General features: G+C 36.7%; 1 protein-coding gene across 2 annotated transcripts in view; it reads right to left on the minus strand.

Annotated features, from left to right (window-relative positions):
- Window positions 1-4433: 4433 nt before the first annotated feature.
- The window catches only part of HTR7 (5-hydroxytryptamine receptor 7), a 36833-nt gene continuing 25264 nt past the window's right edge, over window positions 4434-16002 (minus strand). Inside the window, exons 2-3 of one of the 2 annotated variants that reach the window (XM_074908379.1) lie at window positions 14307-15053; window positions 4434-4470 (exon numbers count right to left, since the gene is read on the minus strand). In XM_074908379.1, the coding sequence (XP_074764480.1) occupies window positions 4434-4470; window positions 14307-15053 (784 nt within the window). Of the gene's footprint in view, window positions 4471-13840; window positions 15054-16002 lie in introns of those variants that run through there. The other variant, XM_074908380.1, reaches the window with a different exon arrangement.

Raw genomic sequence — 16002 nt, forward strand, 5'->3', positions numbered from 1 at the left:
ATCCATATTTAGATTATGTTATTCAAGAAGTTGAACAAAATATCCTTTCTGGTCTGAGCAATCTTCTCTGGAATGAAATGCAACTAAATTTTTTGGAGTGTTTGCCTTTCTCTTAAAAGGCTTGAATAGATGAAATCAGCTTTTGCTTAGAAGCGAACAGTCTTGGCCAGCTCAGTAGGACCTGAGTGCTCTTTGTAGCAGTGCTTGTGCTGAGCAAACCAAACTGCACTTTCATCAGGAGAGGCATTAAAATTTCCCATTTCTTATTCTTTCAGTTCAGTGCAATCCAACAAGTGTAGGTAGTTTTCTTTGACATTAATTTTGATACGGTAAGGATTTTAAATGAGTCAAGCTGAAAAAAATCAGAATTTTTTTGTAGATGAGGATGTCTTACATTAATCTAAATTAAAATCACTTAAACAAATGGATTCTCTATTTTCTGTAGCATTAGTTCAAAGAAAGCACATGACAGGGATTAGTATTCAGTAGACTTCTTATTTTATTGTACAAAAGTAATTACCTTTTAAATACTATCCAAATTAACATTTTAACAGCTTTCTGGGTTTATACATTTTAAAAGCATAATATAACTCAATACCTAACACTCAAGAACCCTAGTTCCTTTTCTACTAAATTAGTTTGCTGTATAAATTTGAATCATTTTCAATGCAAGTGGCAGCAATTATTTTTTTTAAGACTCATACTGCAACCAAAGACACTCAACATTTTCAGCACAGGCCACTTATAACTTGAAGAGCTTAATTTCGTTGTATTTGTATTTCTCAGTAAACTGTTTGTGGGAAATAGTCTCTTATGTTAATCATCTTTATGTTTTACTAGATCCCATCAAGGAAAAATATATGACTTAAAATATAGAGTTCCAGCTCAATCCTCTGGTGACCTTTGCATATTAAAAGTCCTGGATGACTGAAATAATACATAAAATTCACTTTTATCTATTAAAATTATCAAGGACATCTGACTGTTTTCCCATTATATATACACATATGGTTTTTGTGCACTTATGTAACTTTTTCAACAGTGCTTCTTGTGATAATAAAAACTTTATTCTTTTATTATTTTATTTATTTTTTGCTTAGGTCTGAAGCAAATTAATCACTTTGTCATATGAATAAAACTATATAATTTAGCAAGACTTTACACTAGAATCAAGGGGGCAGCTAGGAAGTTTTAAGTTTGCAATGAACAGATCAACCTGGACAAAAAACAGATGATGAGGGGAGAACAGAAGAGATATAATAAAGGTGTTGTAGATTGGTCCACCAAATACCTCAGCTGTCTGTTGACCCTAAGAATACATACAGAGAACAAAATGGGCTGGGATGCATAGTGAAAGATCAAGGGGGTTGCAAATCTTTGGAGAAATTAATCTTATTTATTAAAATTGATAAATGCAGTGATAACTACCATAAGGCAGCCCTTTGAAAATGCAAACTGGTCACTGTTACATCCCAGAGCAGGTTTGGTGACAGAGCTAGAAAGACATCTTCTATAGATCCAGAACTGTGAGTCTGAGCTTTGTTTCTGGCATTATTCACTCTGCTAGACTTGTAGCTACAGCCCAGGGACTCGGATTATTTCAATGTAAGGCAGGTCCGTGTGCTGCTTTTGTACTACTGGCTACAAAAACTACTGACAGCTCAACTCGTTATCCCAGCAGGCCATCTACTCTCTTGACTTCTTTTGATCAGCACTGTTTTTTTTTTAATCTCCTAAAACATTGTATGCATTATTTGCTAGTCTTGAATATGTGCTTAGCCTTGAGTGACTCTTCTAGTTACTGTGTGGGTTTGTGCGTTGGTTTGAGAGAGGTGACAGACCTGACAGTTACAGTAGGAAAAAAATGAGCTTCATCTTGTATGACAAAGTGTCAGTATTCTTTAGTTTCCAATGTTCTTCATGTTGTTTATGTGTTTGAAAACACCTGGATGAAAAACTCTTTATGAAAAAATCAGCAGAACTACAACTTTATAGGTCCATGATGCCGCAACTTATTCTAAAATATAATTTCTGCAAGATTCTGGGCATTTAATATTAAAAGAAAAATATGTTTAATAAATAATAATACATTTGTTGCCTTCTTTTCATCAGGAAGTGCCATTCTAAAATAGGAGGGATGGATGTGTGTCATATATATGTATACATATTTCTATATAGAATGGTAGATCCCTAACAGCTAAAAGCTCTTTCTGACTCTCATCCTCTGGTATATTTCTCCTAAAACAGAAATTTCACTTAAGCTTAAAATAACAGCATTAAAAAAACCCATGAATTTTCACGAGGGTGTCACTGGTAGTGTTGGTTTATTTGGGCTTTTTTTAAACCATTTAAGTTATTCATATGACGTACAATTTTTCCATTTCACTTGAAGTTAATGCTTTGACACAACATCATGAACAAGGAAGTGACAGTCTAATTCATTTAAGTAAAATTGTTTCATTGCCTTTGTAAAATGAACATGCAATTGAGACCATAAAGCTTAAAAATTAGTTTCAGTGTATGACCACTGCCCTTTATTTTAAGGTTTGGGTTTTTTAAAAGATGAAACAGTCTTTTTTTTTTTTTTTTTTTTAATTGTTATATTTATGGATATATGATCTCACTTTTTCATTAGGTCCAGTTATAATATTATTTATGTATAATTTTGACTTCATCTGAGTTTCTCTGAATGTATTCTCATGTAATTCAACTGGAAAAGGTCCATTGGCCATTGACAATAACTGTTCCATTTCCTGTTAAACACTTAAGGCTAACCAAGTAAAAAACACTGCCGTGTCATTCCCTTTGGGAAATAAAGCAAATTATAAGACTCATTTTGTTTCAAATGAAGAGTTCACGGTAATTAGTTTTATCAGTGAAGTACTGAAGAGTCTTGCTGACCCAGCGCAATGAAGATACGCTACTCTGGTGCTCTCTTGTGTAACTACAGGTGTTAGCTTATGGTGTCAAAATAGTGAGCAGAACATGGGTTATGCTCTCTCCAAGGTTTTACATAGGCTTAACATGGGTTGATTTGCATTCCATATTTATCTTTTGCTGCTAAGTAATGAATTGGCCTGTGCTGGTATGCCTGGCTCCTTATTTAGATAACTATTGTGAACTTGTATATTAAACAAAGGAAATCAAAGCTGTAATGGCATGTGTAGTCAGTGGATGATTTACTAGCAGCATTTTGGTTAAACTGCAAGTAGGAGACTAAATTATCACAAGTCATACAGCTATGGAAATAAGGCAAGTGCTTATCAAGATTTCCCTTTAAAGATAGCCTTAAGGAATGGTATATCCTGATGCATTGTGGATTATATAACCACACATAGTTTAGAAACACTGAGGGGAAATAAATATAAGAAGCCTGCCCCCCAATGTTCAAAGGCATATTTAAGGAATGATCCCTTGACTCAATTTTCCTTGGGAAAAATGGTCATTAACACTTGCCTATTTAATTTTTGTCAAGTCAAAGGGGTTTATTTTAATTATAATCAAATGCTGGCAGAAATAACACTTCTTAAATGCATGTAAAAAACCCAATAAATGTTGTAATTCTCAGTCTAGTCTGGCTAGCCAGTAAGAGAAAAGCAAAGTGCTATGGGAATTCTCCAGCCTTTTATAGTTGAATTAAAATGAGAGAAAATTTTTATAAATTGGCAGATCACAAAAGTTACATTAAAGCAAAGCAATCATGTCTGTAAATTAACTGTGGTAAAATATGTATGCATTCTAATCCTGTCCCTTAACTTTTGTCAGAGTGTAACTGAAGGCAGCCTTTTTTAAAATGTTAGGGAGAACAAACCATGTGTATGTTAACAAGTAAACAGACATTTACTCAGTACAACAGAATGCTTTTACAAAAATCAGTCTTTTATTGTTGCCTTTCTCAAGCCCATTCCAGGTGCATAGCATCTCTTTAACACAAGCACCAAAAGCATCCACAGAGCCACCATTTGCTTGAAAACCTCTTTTTGTACTACAACAAAGTACATTCAATATCATTGATGATCCCTGGATATTAACAATGTTATGATCCACAAACATGGTAAATGAGTGCTCTTCTACATTGTTGAATGTGGTGGAAATCTGTACAGTGCTTTATCTTTTGAGTTTTAGTTGCATTTCTTTTTCCCCACCCTGTGTGCCAAACTCTTATTGCTGCAATGATTTGCCTTTCTCAGGCAGAAAACTATTTTCATTTGTATATAGCAGCACTTTTCTCCATAACAAACAAGATGTGACTACTTCCAATAGAAATGTATTTAATGTAATGTGTTGAGTTCATTGAGTATTTTTAGTACATTCCCATCAAAAGAAGATGAAGTACATTTCATAAATCTATCCAGTTCTTCAGAAGCCAACTCTTCATTTTTCTTCTTCCAGCTCTGGCTTGGCTTTTTCTGGCTGCTTTGATGCACATTTGGTCATGACTCTTTTTCCCTGGAGAAATCAGAACTTCTCCTGTTTTTAAAAAAGTGGATGAATTAGATGAGAAATGTCCTGAAGCAACTAAAAGTCCTGATCCAGATACCACTGAAATAAATGGAAACATTTTTAAAGAAGCAAGTAGATCATGGCTAATGAGATAATTCTCAGAGGTCCCATACAAAAGGGGAAACTAGGGGAAAGTATAGGATTCTGCTGGTTTTCAGGTCCTTTGTTCTTGTTCCATTTTGGGTTGCTGTGAGAACTGAGGAAGTTCTCAGGCCATTTTACACAATTCAGGGGCAGATGCCCGAAATTACTTCAGAATTTGTAGCTGGTTTTTCTGAGAGCCCCACATCGGGCCCAACCTTCCAGCCTCTGATGCAAACTGACACATGTCACTGTTCATGGAAGCCTAATGCAAGCAAGGAGGGAGAAAGGAGCCAGAGCGAGAATGAAGACTGCTCCCTCAATTTCATAAAATCATCTTTGCATGGAATATACATTTTAGCTGTAATGACGCTGTACTTTATCCTACCTATGACACCATCACTCTAATTATAATTAGGGCAAATTCCTTCCTCTCTTCTCAAGTTTGGTGAAGGGAAGAACCAATTCTCTACAGTAACCAGGCTGAAATGTTGTAACAGTAAATCTGAGATTACAAGAGAGTTTTCCAGAGCATCCCAAGTCCAGTTCTGCCTTGACTAGCATGCAGAAAATTACTCCTTTGTCTCTTTATAAACTTCCTGTTGAAATCACTGGAATATTCACATCAGTAAATGTATCAGGAGCAGGCATTTTTAGAGACAAACCTGCATTCTCACTCATTTCAAATATTTAATTACTTGAAAACACATGTTGGCAAAAATGGATCCAAAGTAAAGGAAGTCACGTAGGTAGGAACTTTCAAGAACTGACCAGGTAACTATATCCAAGGATATAAAGGAAAGCAAGGGGTTTTATAAAATGTTATGTTTTAGCTAACTGTAGGTGTTTTTTAAAGCTGGAATAGAATTCTGGACTTTATATAATTTTCCTTAGGAAATGTTATATTCTGTTCATGTATTACATGCATTGGGGAAGTTTAAAGGAAATATATGGGCAAAAATTATTTCATTATTATGGCTAAAAGTTTGCTTTTATAGATCTTTGTGATTCCAAACCATTTTGGTGCTGATGATCTTTGTTGTTTTATGGGCTGATGTGATTATTTTGGAAAGAGAAGATTAATCTTTAAAAAAATGCTTATTTTAGAGCATTAACTTTATCTGGCTAATTGAACATGTGGAGAGTTTTTTGTAATTGAAAGTTTGTACTGTGTTTGGCTGAGCTGGAATTGGATTTCCCCTATAGCAGCCCTCACGGTGCTGTGGTTTATGCTGGGAGCTGGCAGGGTGTTGATAGCACCCTGGTGTTGTGGCCGCTGCTGAGCAGTGCTTACACAGCACCAAGGTTCTTTCTGACATTTGCCCCAGTGGGACGGGGTGGGCAAGATCTGGGGAGGGGACACAGCCAGGACAGCTGACCCAAACTGACCAAAGGGATATTCCAGACCATGTGACGTCTGCTCAGGATAAAGCTGGGAGAAAGGAGGAAGGGGGTGTGGGTCACCCTTGGTCCTCTGAGGCAACCACCATGCATATTGGAGCCCTGCTTCCTGAGAAGGCCCGACATCGCCTCTTCGTGGGAAGCAGAGAATAAATCTGTTCTCCTTTTTTTTGCTTCCACGTGCAGACCTTTCCTTTGCTTTGCTTATGTTAAAACTGCTTTTGTTTTACCCATAGGGGTTGGTCTGTCTTATTTTCTTTCCTCTCTTTGCCCTGTTGAGAAAACAAGGGGAAGGGGGGGAAGTGATAGAATGATTTGCTGGGTACCTGGCATTTAGCTAAGGTCAAACCACAACAAAGTTAAAAGTCCTTAGCATGATTTTCACTTGCTGTATTTACTGCTTTGTTTGAAGAGAGAAACTAATCTATGGATTTGTCAAAAATATTTACTGTATACAAGCTAAGAAAAGCTACAAGTAAAGCCAGGGGGGAGAATAAGGAACAATTTCATAGTTAGTAATGAAATATCCAGAAGGTTTCAAGTTCTCTATGTTTGTTTGGTTCCCATGTTACTTATTAATTATTTCTGTTATTTCTTCTCTATCAGGATAAATATCTGGGCTTCTTTAATGCCCATAGGTTGGACAGGCAATAAGTACCTTGAATAGGTCCTTGATAGTATACCGGTAAACAGAAGGTATACATCCTCCTTACAGCAAACATGCTAATGTAAAATTATTTTACTAGACTGCAAAACCACAGCAACTTGCTCCAGCATTCCTTAGTGAAAGTCTCCACTAATTAAATATGCAAGTCTTTAAAATTGTTGGTAAGTAGCTCTTACTCAGTTTTAAAACACATATCATTAAGGTATTAATTTCTGTATTTCTATGAAGCAGCTGTAATATTTTGTCATTGTGCTGTTTAAGCGTTGAGATTACAAAAATGCCAGTATTTACTTATTGGGTGGGGTGGTTTTGCTTTTGCAGCTATTGTTGGGAAGTACATGTTCATTTAATTTGTCCAATTTTATCTTCAGCCATCTTCAGAATGGTAGATTTCACTGAAGAATCTCGGCTGTTTTACCACAGACCTGCCAAAATCCTGGTTAGATTAGCAAAAGACGCAAAGTTTTCTGAGACATTAGTGAGTCTATGCAGAAGCATTCTGCTATATTTTTCCATGATTTAAAACACAGGTTTTCCAGAAGGGCTGAACTAAGTATACTACAGTGGCTGTCTTTGTCTTCTCTCGCAGAAAGTAAAAAATACGTATACTGTAAAAACAATTTTCTGGAACTGGCAAGACCACACAACTACTGAATTAATGAAATATTGTTGGTTTTGAATGAGTAGATAGAATACTAAAAGCAAAATATTTATTCAGTCTGGTATGTTGGTTTATAAAAGTGCATTGGTATCTTCTGGAAACTTTGATACATCTGTATGCATTTTTTGTCTGAAGTAACTTGGTTAGTTCTATGCAAAATACCACAAATTACAGAAATAATTATTTCAATCAGTAAAGTCACAAGGTACAAATCATCAAAATATTATCCCCTACAGTAACCATGTATTAATGTCTTTAATTAAACACAATATCTCAGTGGGTTTTTTTTTGCTTGCAACGGAGAAAAATTAATCTGGGAATCATAACCATCTTTTGGTTTTCAGTAAGTAAAAGCCATTCTGCCCTTTCAGAAATACTACTACATGAGAAGGGGTTTGGCAATGCTGCAGGGCAGCTGAAAGGGGTATCAGAGTAGCGAATGTGGGGAATGACAGGCCTATTTAGCAAAATGTTTAGGAAGTGGTATAGAAAACAGTATTAATTCACTTCAAACTTATGCTGAATCCACTCATTAGTGGCAATAACTACTTAAAGAGATTAAAATCACTAAAGAAGGTTAAAAGTTTGTATGTTTTGTACATTGCAAAGATTGCTCTTCTTATGCAGTGTTTCTTAGGCTATTTAGTTATTTATTTACTTAAGTCCTCCTCTTAAAAAAAAAAAATCCAATCTCACCATTCCTACTTCCTCACCCTTTGCAATAAGGGGCGAGTGTCTTCTGTTCTGGGATATTAATAAGTTTGCACATTAAGACTATTCCCTATGTCTCTGAACTTTCCCTTCTCTCTTCCTGCATCTTCCTGAGAAACGTTTTAGAAGATAAGAACTGATTCATAAGCAAACTGTGAACAGGATTTGCTGATACACTGATCTTGAATATTTTCTGAAAATATTATATTTTGAATAGTTTTTCGTGAAAGATAAGAAAAATAATATGGAAAGCTAAGTTGATAGCTAGGGAAAAGCAACAGAACAAATGATATTGCTTCAAAACATCTTCCAGTTCTGTTGCTCTCTTCTGCCAGAGATCCCAAAACTTACCTCAGTAATGTTCTAATGATGCTGTGCTGACCTCAGTGTCTGTAGCAGGGGCTGCCTGGAAATCAGTTTTCCTGCTATAAAGCAGTGGGGAGGGAGTGAATGGATTTTGTCTGCATTATTTGTAGTATTAATTTGGTAAATATTTCTCTATGTTTCATTTTTGTAGATTTATTTCCCACTGTTTGACATACCTTTCTGCAGGTGGTGCTAGCTCATAAATCATCTGAACAGAGCATGAAAAACATTGCTTTTCTTCTCATGAAACTGAAGTGTGAAGCAATAGACATATAATAATGAGATATTACCATAGATTCATATGTTTTACTACTCTGATATTTCTATTGTTACCCAGTAAGACTCTTGCTAAACAGTCTGGAGTTTCATAAGTGCTAATACTATGCTCCAGTATTAAACCTACAGTCTGGTAGACTGCAGGAGCTGGGAGAAAATGTGAGGAATAAGGCTTCTACCACAGATGGTCTCCCTCAAAAAAGCAGTACTAAGTGAGCAAGGGGAGTATAGTTTTCACAATGTATTGGTACTGCAACAGAACCTTGAGTTTTATTTGAACAAGGAGGAAAGATACCATGTGGGATGAGGTTATATGTTGTTACTGCCTGGTTCTACTGCAGATTAACTGCTACTGGCAAATGGGAGAGTGTCTTACAGTCTAGCAGTGTATTTATGAGGGCAGTTATCAGCAGGAATGGCAGTGAAGAAATATGGTCATATGTGACCCTTGAGAACCTCTGAGCAAGTTACTGCTTTGACTCTGTGTAATTAAAAGAAAGAAACAGAGAGGGGAGAGTGCAGGGTGGGCAGGGAAGGCTGAAAAAACAGCCAAATTAAACTCCACAAAAACATCATCTCAAATTCCATTTCAAGGGCATTGCTTACACTGAGGAGAATTGTTCAGTCTAAGTCTATTCATCCTTACTGTAAACGGCTTTGTGCGCTGTTTATTGAGGAAAAATGACATCAATATGGTGCATCTGAGCTGGATGAGATCAGAAGAATGCAAGGAACCTCCTGGTAAAGTACAACCTGCGCACTGGCTACTCTATTACTGGCATGAGGCATGCACTGGACAGACTGTTTCAAGTAAAGGAAGCTCAACCAGGATCCCCCTCACCTGGGATCCATTTGAGAGCTAGTGTTAACTTTATGGATAAATTATAGATAGGGTATTGCAAATACCATATAATGAGCTGGGGGGGGGAATGCCCCTTTCAGAGATTTGTTCTTTGGCTTTTATTTTGGCAGCAGCTGATGTTTATCTTCAGTAGAATGTGTTTATGATACTGAAAGGTGCGGTCAGGGGAAGGATCTCTGACACAGCAACTAAAATATCTTTTAGGGAACTGCCTCAACCTGCTCTTGAGGATCTGTACATACACTTTAGAGGTGAACAAAGAGGATATAATATACAGAAGGTCTGACTGACACCTCCCTGAGATGATGTCTAGATAATTCTGGCAGCAAATGAAGATCTCAGGCTGCACCTGAAGACTGTGAATGAGTGGCTGCTTGTGCTGGATGAAGAGGTGTTTTGGATCCTGTCAGCATCTGCACATCTGCTTCCTGATTCTCTCAGCTCTGAGCACAGGCTATGGTAATCACTCTGAAATTGCTGCCTGAATACTTCCCAGTACTACCTTGTTTTTCCCAGTGTTTAGGCACAGTTCAGCTGAGTGATCATCCCCTGAGCCAGTATAGCCAGCTACATTTCCCCAGAAATGCCAATGAGAAAAGCAAAAAAAAAGCCCTAACCTGAAAATGTATTGTGGGGACTCCTCGCTGAATAAGGAGGAGTAAATTCCTACTGAAAAGCTATAGAGGAAGCAAAAAGGCTAAATAGTCTTGTGAGCTCCTGGCAAGCCAAGCCAAGTGAAATGTGCGTGAACTAAACACAACTGTTTAAAAAACTTGTCGGTCTAGTAAATGGAAGAAAAATTTCTTCCCATTTTCCTGCCACCATCACCATGAGAAATCACATAGGGACTAGAAACAGGTTGCAGAGCTACCAGCTGGTAGAAAGACGGTCTAGGATATACAGCAACATGACTAAGCTTTCTAATCAGAAATACTGCATGTGGGTACTGTAGCTAATAACAAATGCTGCATTGAGTTTCCTCAGACAAAATATCCAGCTGGGGTAAGGCCATTTCTGCACTGTAGTTAATGGGCAATCCTATTCTCTAGGATAGCTTTTTCAATGCTTTCTTGTTTTCCAGACTGCTGCCCTGTGCACCTAAGGATCAACTCCAACCTTGCCTGTCAAACACTTGAACATTGCATAAAGTGACAGTTACCTTCGTAAAAACCCTGAGATTGTCCAGTATTACAAGTCTTTCACACTCTGTAGCTAATGTGGGACTTCTCACGTATCAGACTGTGACTTAAGAATGAGATAGCTGAAATCTTCCAAACCTCCCAGGAGTGGGGTTACAGAGTTAACTGTCACCATCATCTACATCCTTCTGTGACTACTGTTTGTGGATTTAGACAACGTGTTGTTCCTTAAAAAGAAAGAGGCTTACATTTAATTGCTTTTATATCTCAACATATCTTACCTAATAATAAATCTAATTAATAAATCTTACCTAATAAGTCAAGATTCACTTTATGCCGCTATTAAATTTTTTTTTTTTTTTTAAATTAGATCTTTGTTAAATCCAGAGCAGTGCTGACCTGCAGAGCCCAGCTCCCCTTTAAGCAATGAGGTAGCATCGGTCTTTTCACTGGAATTGTACAAGCATATTTCAGAAAGATTTGTATCTTTATCCTCAAAATCTTGAATATGTCATTCAGTTAGTGTTATGCTGGCCTCCCTATGCCCTGGCTTGTTCTGGGAGTTTTTTATTACCTTTTTTTTTTTTTTTTCCACAACCCTATCTATCTGATTCACACCCTTGCCTTCTCCTAGAAACATGTGAAAGGACACAGACCAAGAGTGGTATCTCTTCTAGGATCAGTACTAGTACGTACCAGGCTGCACACATGGTGATGTAGACTTCTCATTCACCCATTAATATGTTACCCCTTTGTTAGATAAGTAGTGAATTATCTAATTAAAAAAACATACTACTGCTGCAGTTAGGTATTTTGATGAAGTTCTATTTATCTTTTAGAAAAGTAAAAAGTCCTGTCTTGAACTCAAGCAATTATTTCCTTGTGCTTCTTGCCTAAGCCTCTTTCAGTTAGAATTCTGTCTGAAAGCTTTCTCCTCTTCTCAATGTTGTTACCCATGTGTTTTGGTAATGGGACATTCTTCTAATCTTCTCAACTTCTTTACTTTTTACCTCAAATACAGCTCCATCTAACAGCAGCTTCCATTTGCCACATAGCCCTGTTTTGGCTGTATGAAGAAACTTCTTTTTCTCTTTTGTTTTTCTTTCCTTTCCAAACATATCCAGAAATGAAAGGTGGCTGTTGATCTGTGAAAACTTCAAGGATTGACACACAGCCCATAACAACTCTTGTTCTTTCCTGGGCTCTCATTACCTGAAACAGATGGTAGAAAAGAGGTGGAGTCCTGCAGGATGTCTTCCCCGAGGAAAGCAATCGCTTTTAGTGACTTGTAAGACATATATTGCATTTAAAAAAAACCCTTATTTAGAGAAAAGCACTTCTTAGACTTTCCTGCGGAATAAAAATGGCTGAAGCTTCTGCCCAGAATTCTGAAATCAGCTTCAGAGTTTTATAATCCCACTTGGAATCTTCACAGATACATTTATTTGTATATTCTCCTATATATCCTCACATAGGGAAAAAATTTTACAACAGGCCTGTGAAAACTCCTCACTTGTGCTAGGAACTTAAAAAATGCTACTCTGATAGGTAACAAAGTCAGAAACATCATTAATTTCATGTCAAATATGGAAAATATGCTTGAATTAACATGAGCTCTACTCTGTACTACAGAGCTTGTGGATATCCTGGACCAAAATATCTTCTTGTCTGTCTGTGCTGCGTAACACATGTAGAATATTTAAAAGCAATCAGACTGTTCCAAATCAATACAAAATTCCCATTGGAAACATTTGAAGCTGGGATATAGCCTATCTCTTACTATTATAAAACTGTGATTCTTCTCTAAAAATTAGGCCAAAAGGTACTTCCTACTATGTGTATCCCAGCATATAAATCCATCTAAAATGGTTTAAGCTTGTTTCAGTACACATAGCTCAGCACATTGATCCAGTTCTTGTGTATCTACAGCTTCAGAAGCTCAAGTGTTTCCAGTAATCTCTGTATGCTTTGAAAAAGGGATCTGGCACAAACTTCTCACTGTATAATCCAAATTAACATCACTGAATTCTTTTACATCATTTTGGCTTCATACTTGAGAAAGTGGGGACAAAAGTTAGCCTAAAGTGTGATTTGGTGCTGAGGCAATTTGATAATGAACATGTTGTCTCCTCATCAGTGTCCCATATCTGAAAAAGTAGATCAAGCTCTGAAAAGGTCTTCGTTCCCCCTGTGCTTCATCTGGAACATGGTGTGCAGTGCAAACTCAGTCCAGAAAAAGCATCTTGTTCTTATGAGTTATTTTAAGTTTATTATTATTTTATGTTGTTATAGTAATATATTACACAATCAGTGCATTTTATATTAATACATTACTAGTAATATATTAATATCATCAATGCATTTATTATTATCAAATTTTAAATACAAATATTGTTACAATATCTGACCCTGCTCCACTGAGAGAAGAGCTTTGTTACCAAAGTCAGGAGAAGTAGAATCACATTCTTGAAGGAGTTGCAGTGGTGGGGGAAACAAGTAGAACTAGAACCAGTAAATTATCTTGATTCATACACAAAGCAAGGCTTTAAATAATTTTAAGCTGAAGTGATGACCTAAATCAGTTTGTAAGGATAAAGTCCAGATGTCTCTGAATGTCACAAAGTATTATGTTTATTTTTTCCTTACTGACTTCAGAAAGGAAAGAAAACCCAGGAAGCTAGAAGGCTTTCAAATAGAGAATAAATTAACTACTGAGGTGGAACAAGGATGAGCCATACATCCACAGAAACAACTTGAGCACAGACAGGGTCTCCATCTAGATTAGAGAATGGCTCAACTGATAAAGCCAAGAGAATTAAAGAAAGAAAAGATGGACAAAGACCAGACAGCTCCTGAAATAAACTGTAATAGGATGTATTTGTTATGTTAGACATATAGGACAAGATCTTCACCTGGTGTAACTGGCATAGCAGCACTGCAGCTAATCACGCTGCATGACTGTATGATATTGGTCTGTGTGACTTTTCTCAGACTCTTATATTCACATTGAAAGTGTAAAGTATTCGTTCAGTGCCATAGTTGCCATGCAAAGGCAACATTAAATTTCACAAAGTATTTTATTTCTAGGCAATCCAGTAAATTAATGTTTAATGGACATATGTTTTTGTATAATAAAGAGTATTTCTAAGTAATATAAGTTCTTTCATCCAGCTTCTTCTTAAATGGTTTATTTTTATAATAACAAAGTGGAAAGCAATGAATTATACTGCACTTTTTACCATTCTCAGGTCTTTATTACAGCAAAAAATCTCTAGGATTCAAGATGCATCCAACATTCAGGACTACTAAAAGTTGTTTGGGGACAAGGGCTAAACAAATGGGCTAAACCAATTTTGCTCTTTCCTCACCAGCAATCAAAACATTCTGCACCACCTTTTACCCTCCCCGTTTCTCGTATTCCTCTTGCACCCAAATTCTTTAGATGGTGGTCTTGTTTCTCCAGGCTCAATAGGATTGGTGAGTGTAGAAGACTTAACCTTGCTACCTTCCAGTTTCTTGATGACTGCATTAACAGTGCTCAAGAAGCCTGGTTCTTCCCATAACTCTTTCAAATCTGTGGGGAAAAAAGCTGATGTAATGAAACAATAAATTATCATAGTAAAGGATGAGTGACCTTACAGAACAAGTTCTGGCTTTTCTGCAAGCTTCAGAGCCTCATGCATCCCTGCAGCTGATAGTTTCCGGTTGATATTCCTATATCTGCATTGCAGGAGATTGCGATAAGTTGTCCTCAGGTCTCGATTGAAGAAGGCATATATAAAAGGGTTAATGAGAGAGTTTGCATAACCCAACCATAGAAATGTTCTCTCAACCCACAGTGGGATACAGCTGCATGCTGTACCACAGATGAAGGGCCTGGCAGTTGAGAGGAGGAAGAAGGGCAGCCAGCAGACAGTGAAAGCCCCAACAATAATCCCAAGCGTAGTTGCAGCTTTCTGTTCTCTTTTAAAAATGGAAATGTTTTTCTTGTCGTGCTTTAGAAGTCGTGAAAAATTAGTACATTCTTCAGATTCCTTGTGCAGTTTTACAACTCCATTCATAGAAATGCCTTCCATTTCTTCTGGCCGGGGAAAACCAGCAAACTTATGTTTAGCAGCACTCCGCTTGGCAGCTTTGTAAATCTGGTAGTACATGAAAAGCATCACTGACATTGGAATATAAAATGCAACTGCTGTGGAATAAATGGTGTAGCCAAAGTCTTGACTGATCAAACAAACCTTTTCATCATTTACATTCTGGGCCCAACCAAAGAGTGGAGGTATAGTGATAGAGGCAGATAAGAGCCATACACAGAGGATCATTTTGGCCATACATTTCCCATTCTGCCTTACAGGGTACGTAAGAGGTCTCGTTATTCCCAGGTACCTAGAACAATAATGTAGAGTTACTATATAGTGCAGTGGTTAACTGATAAAAGTTATTTCACATAGTTTGCCCTAAACCAAACCATCTTTGGCCAAGATTTCTATTTTACATTTTTCAATCCTCTACTTGCATGTTATTTAGAACTTGTAAATTAATGTGTCATTCATGTTAAAATTTATAGCGGACATATTCTGTATAAAAGGTCTTTTATTCTAGCAGGAAATCTCCCATTGTCCATAACAGACTGTGATTTTAATGAATTTGTACAATCTTCATGCAGATAACTAATTTTTTGGTTTTTAAGGAAATTCAGAATCCTAAATCTTATTTGGCTAACTTATGAAATCTTGGAGTATAGATGAACACTCACTCCACAAAGCCTACCACTTCTTGTACTGAGTGCATGATTAAGTTAAAGCAAGCACATATTCATCTTTATTCTTCTTACATATTCAACAGTTATGAATATCCCTGACACTAAACTGATGAGGAGCTGTCCTTCTTACCTTCATGTTTCAGATGGGAACAACAGACTGCAAACTTATCCCAAGAGTAGATTCTTTCAGTACTAAAAATAATTATTTTTATCATCATTTAATTAGAAAGAAATTATATTTTTTCAATGTTTAAACATTTACTGAACAAAGTAACAATCTATTGCAATATCAGTTTAAGAAGACCGAAAAAACATAGCTTGACCAGAAGCTAAGTTTAGTGTGGTAAATTGTAACCAGACAAGAAAAATGTTCATAATGGTCAAGTTTTCATAGGAGGGGAAAAAAAAAAAAAAAAAAGTGTTGACAACTTCTACCTTTCCTAAGATGTGGTAGCTTCAACTGTGTATTTTTTCCTAATTAAAAAAATATCACTACAGCCCTGTATAGCTGGGCAGCAATATCCTAAGTTTGTGTTTACTCTCAGCCACAGAAAATGTCTTTGTTTCCTTTTT

The sequence above is a fragment of the Athene noctua genome, chromosome 5 (assembly GCF_965140245.1).
Source record: "Athene noctua chromosome 5, bAthNoc1.hap1.1, whole genome shotgun sequence".
Classification (NCBI taxonomy): domain Eukaryota; kingdom Metazoa; phylum Chordata; class Aves; order Strigiformes; family Strigidae; genus Athene; species Athene noctua.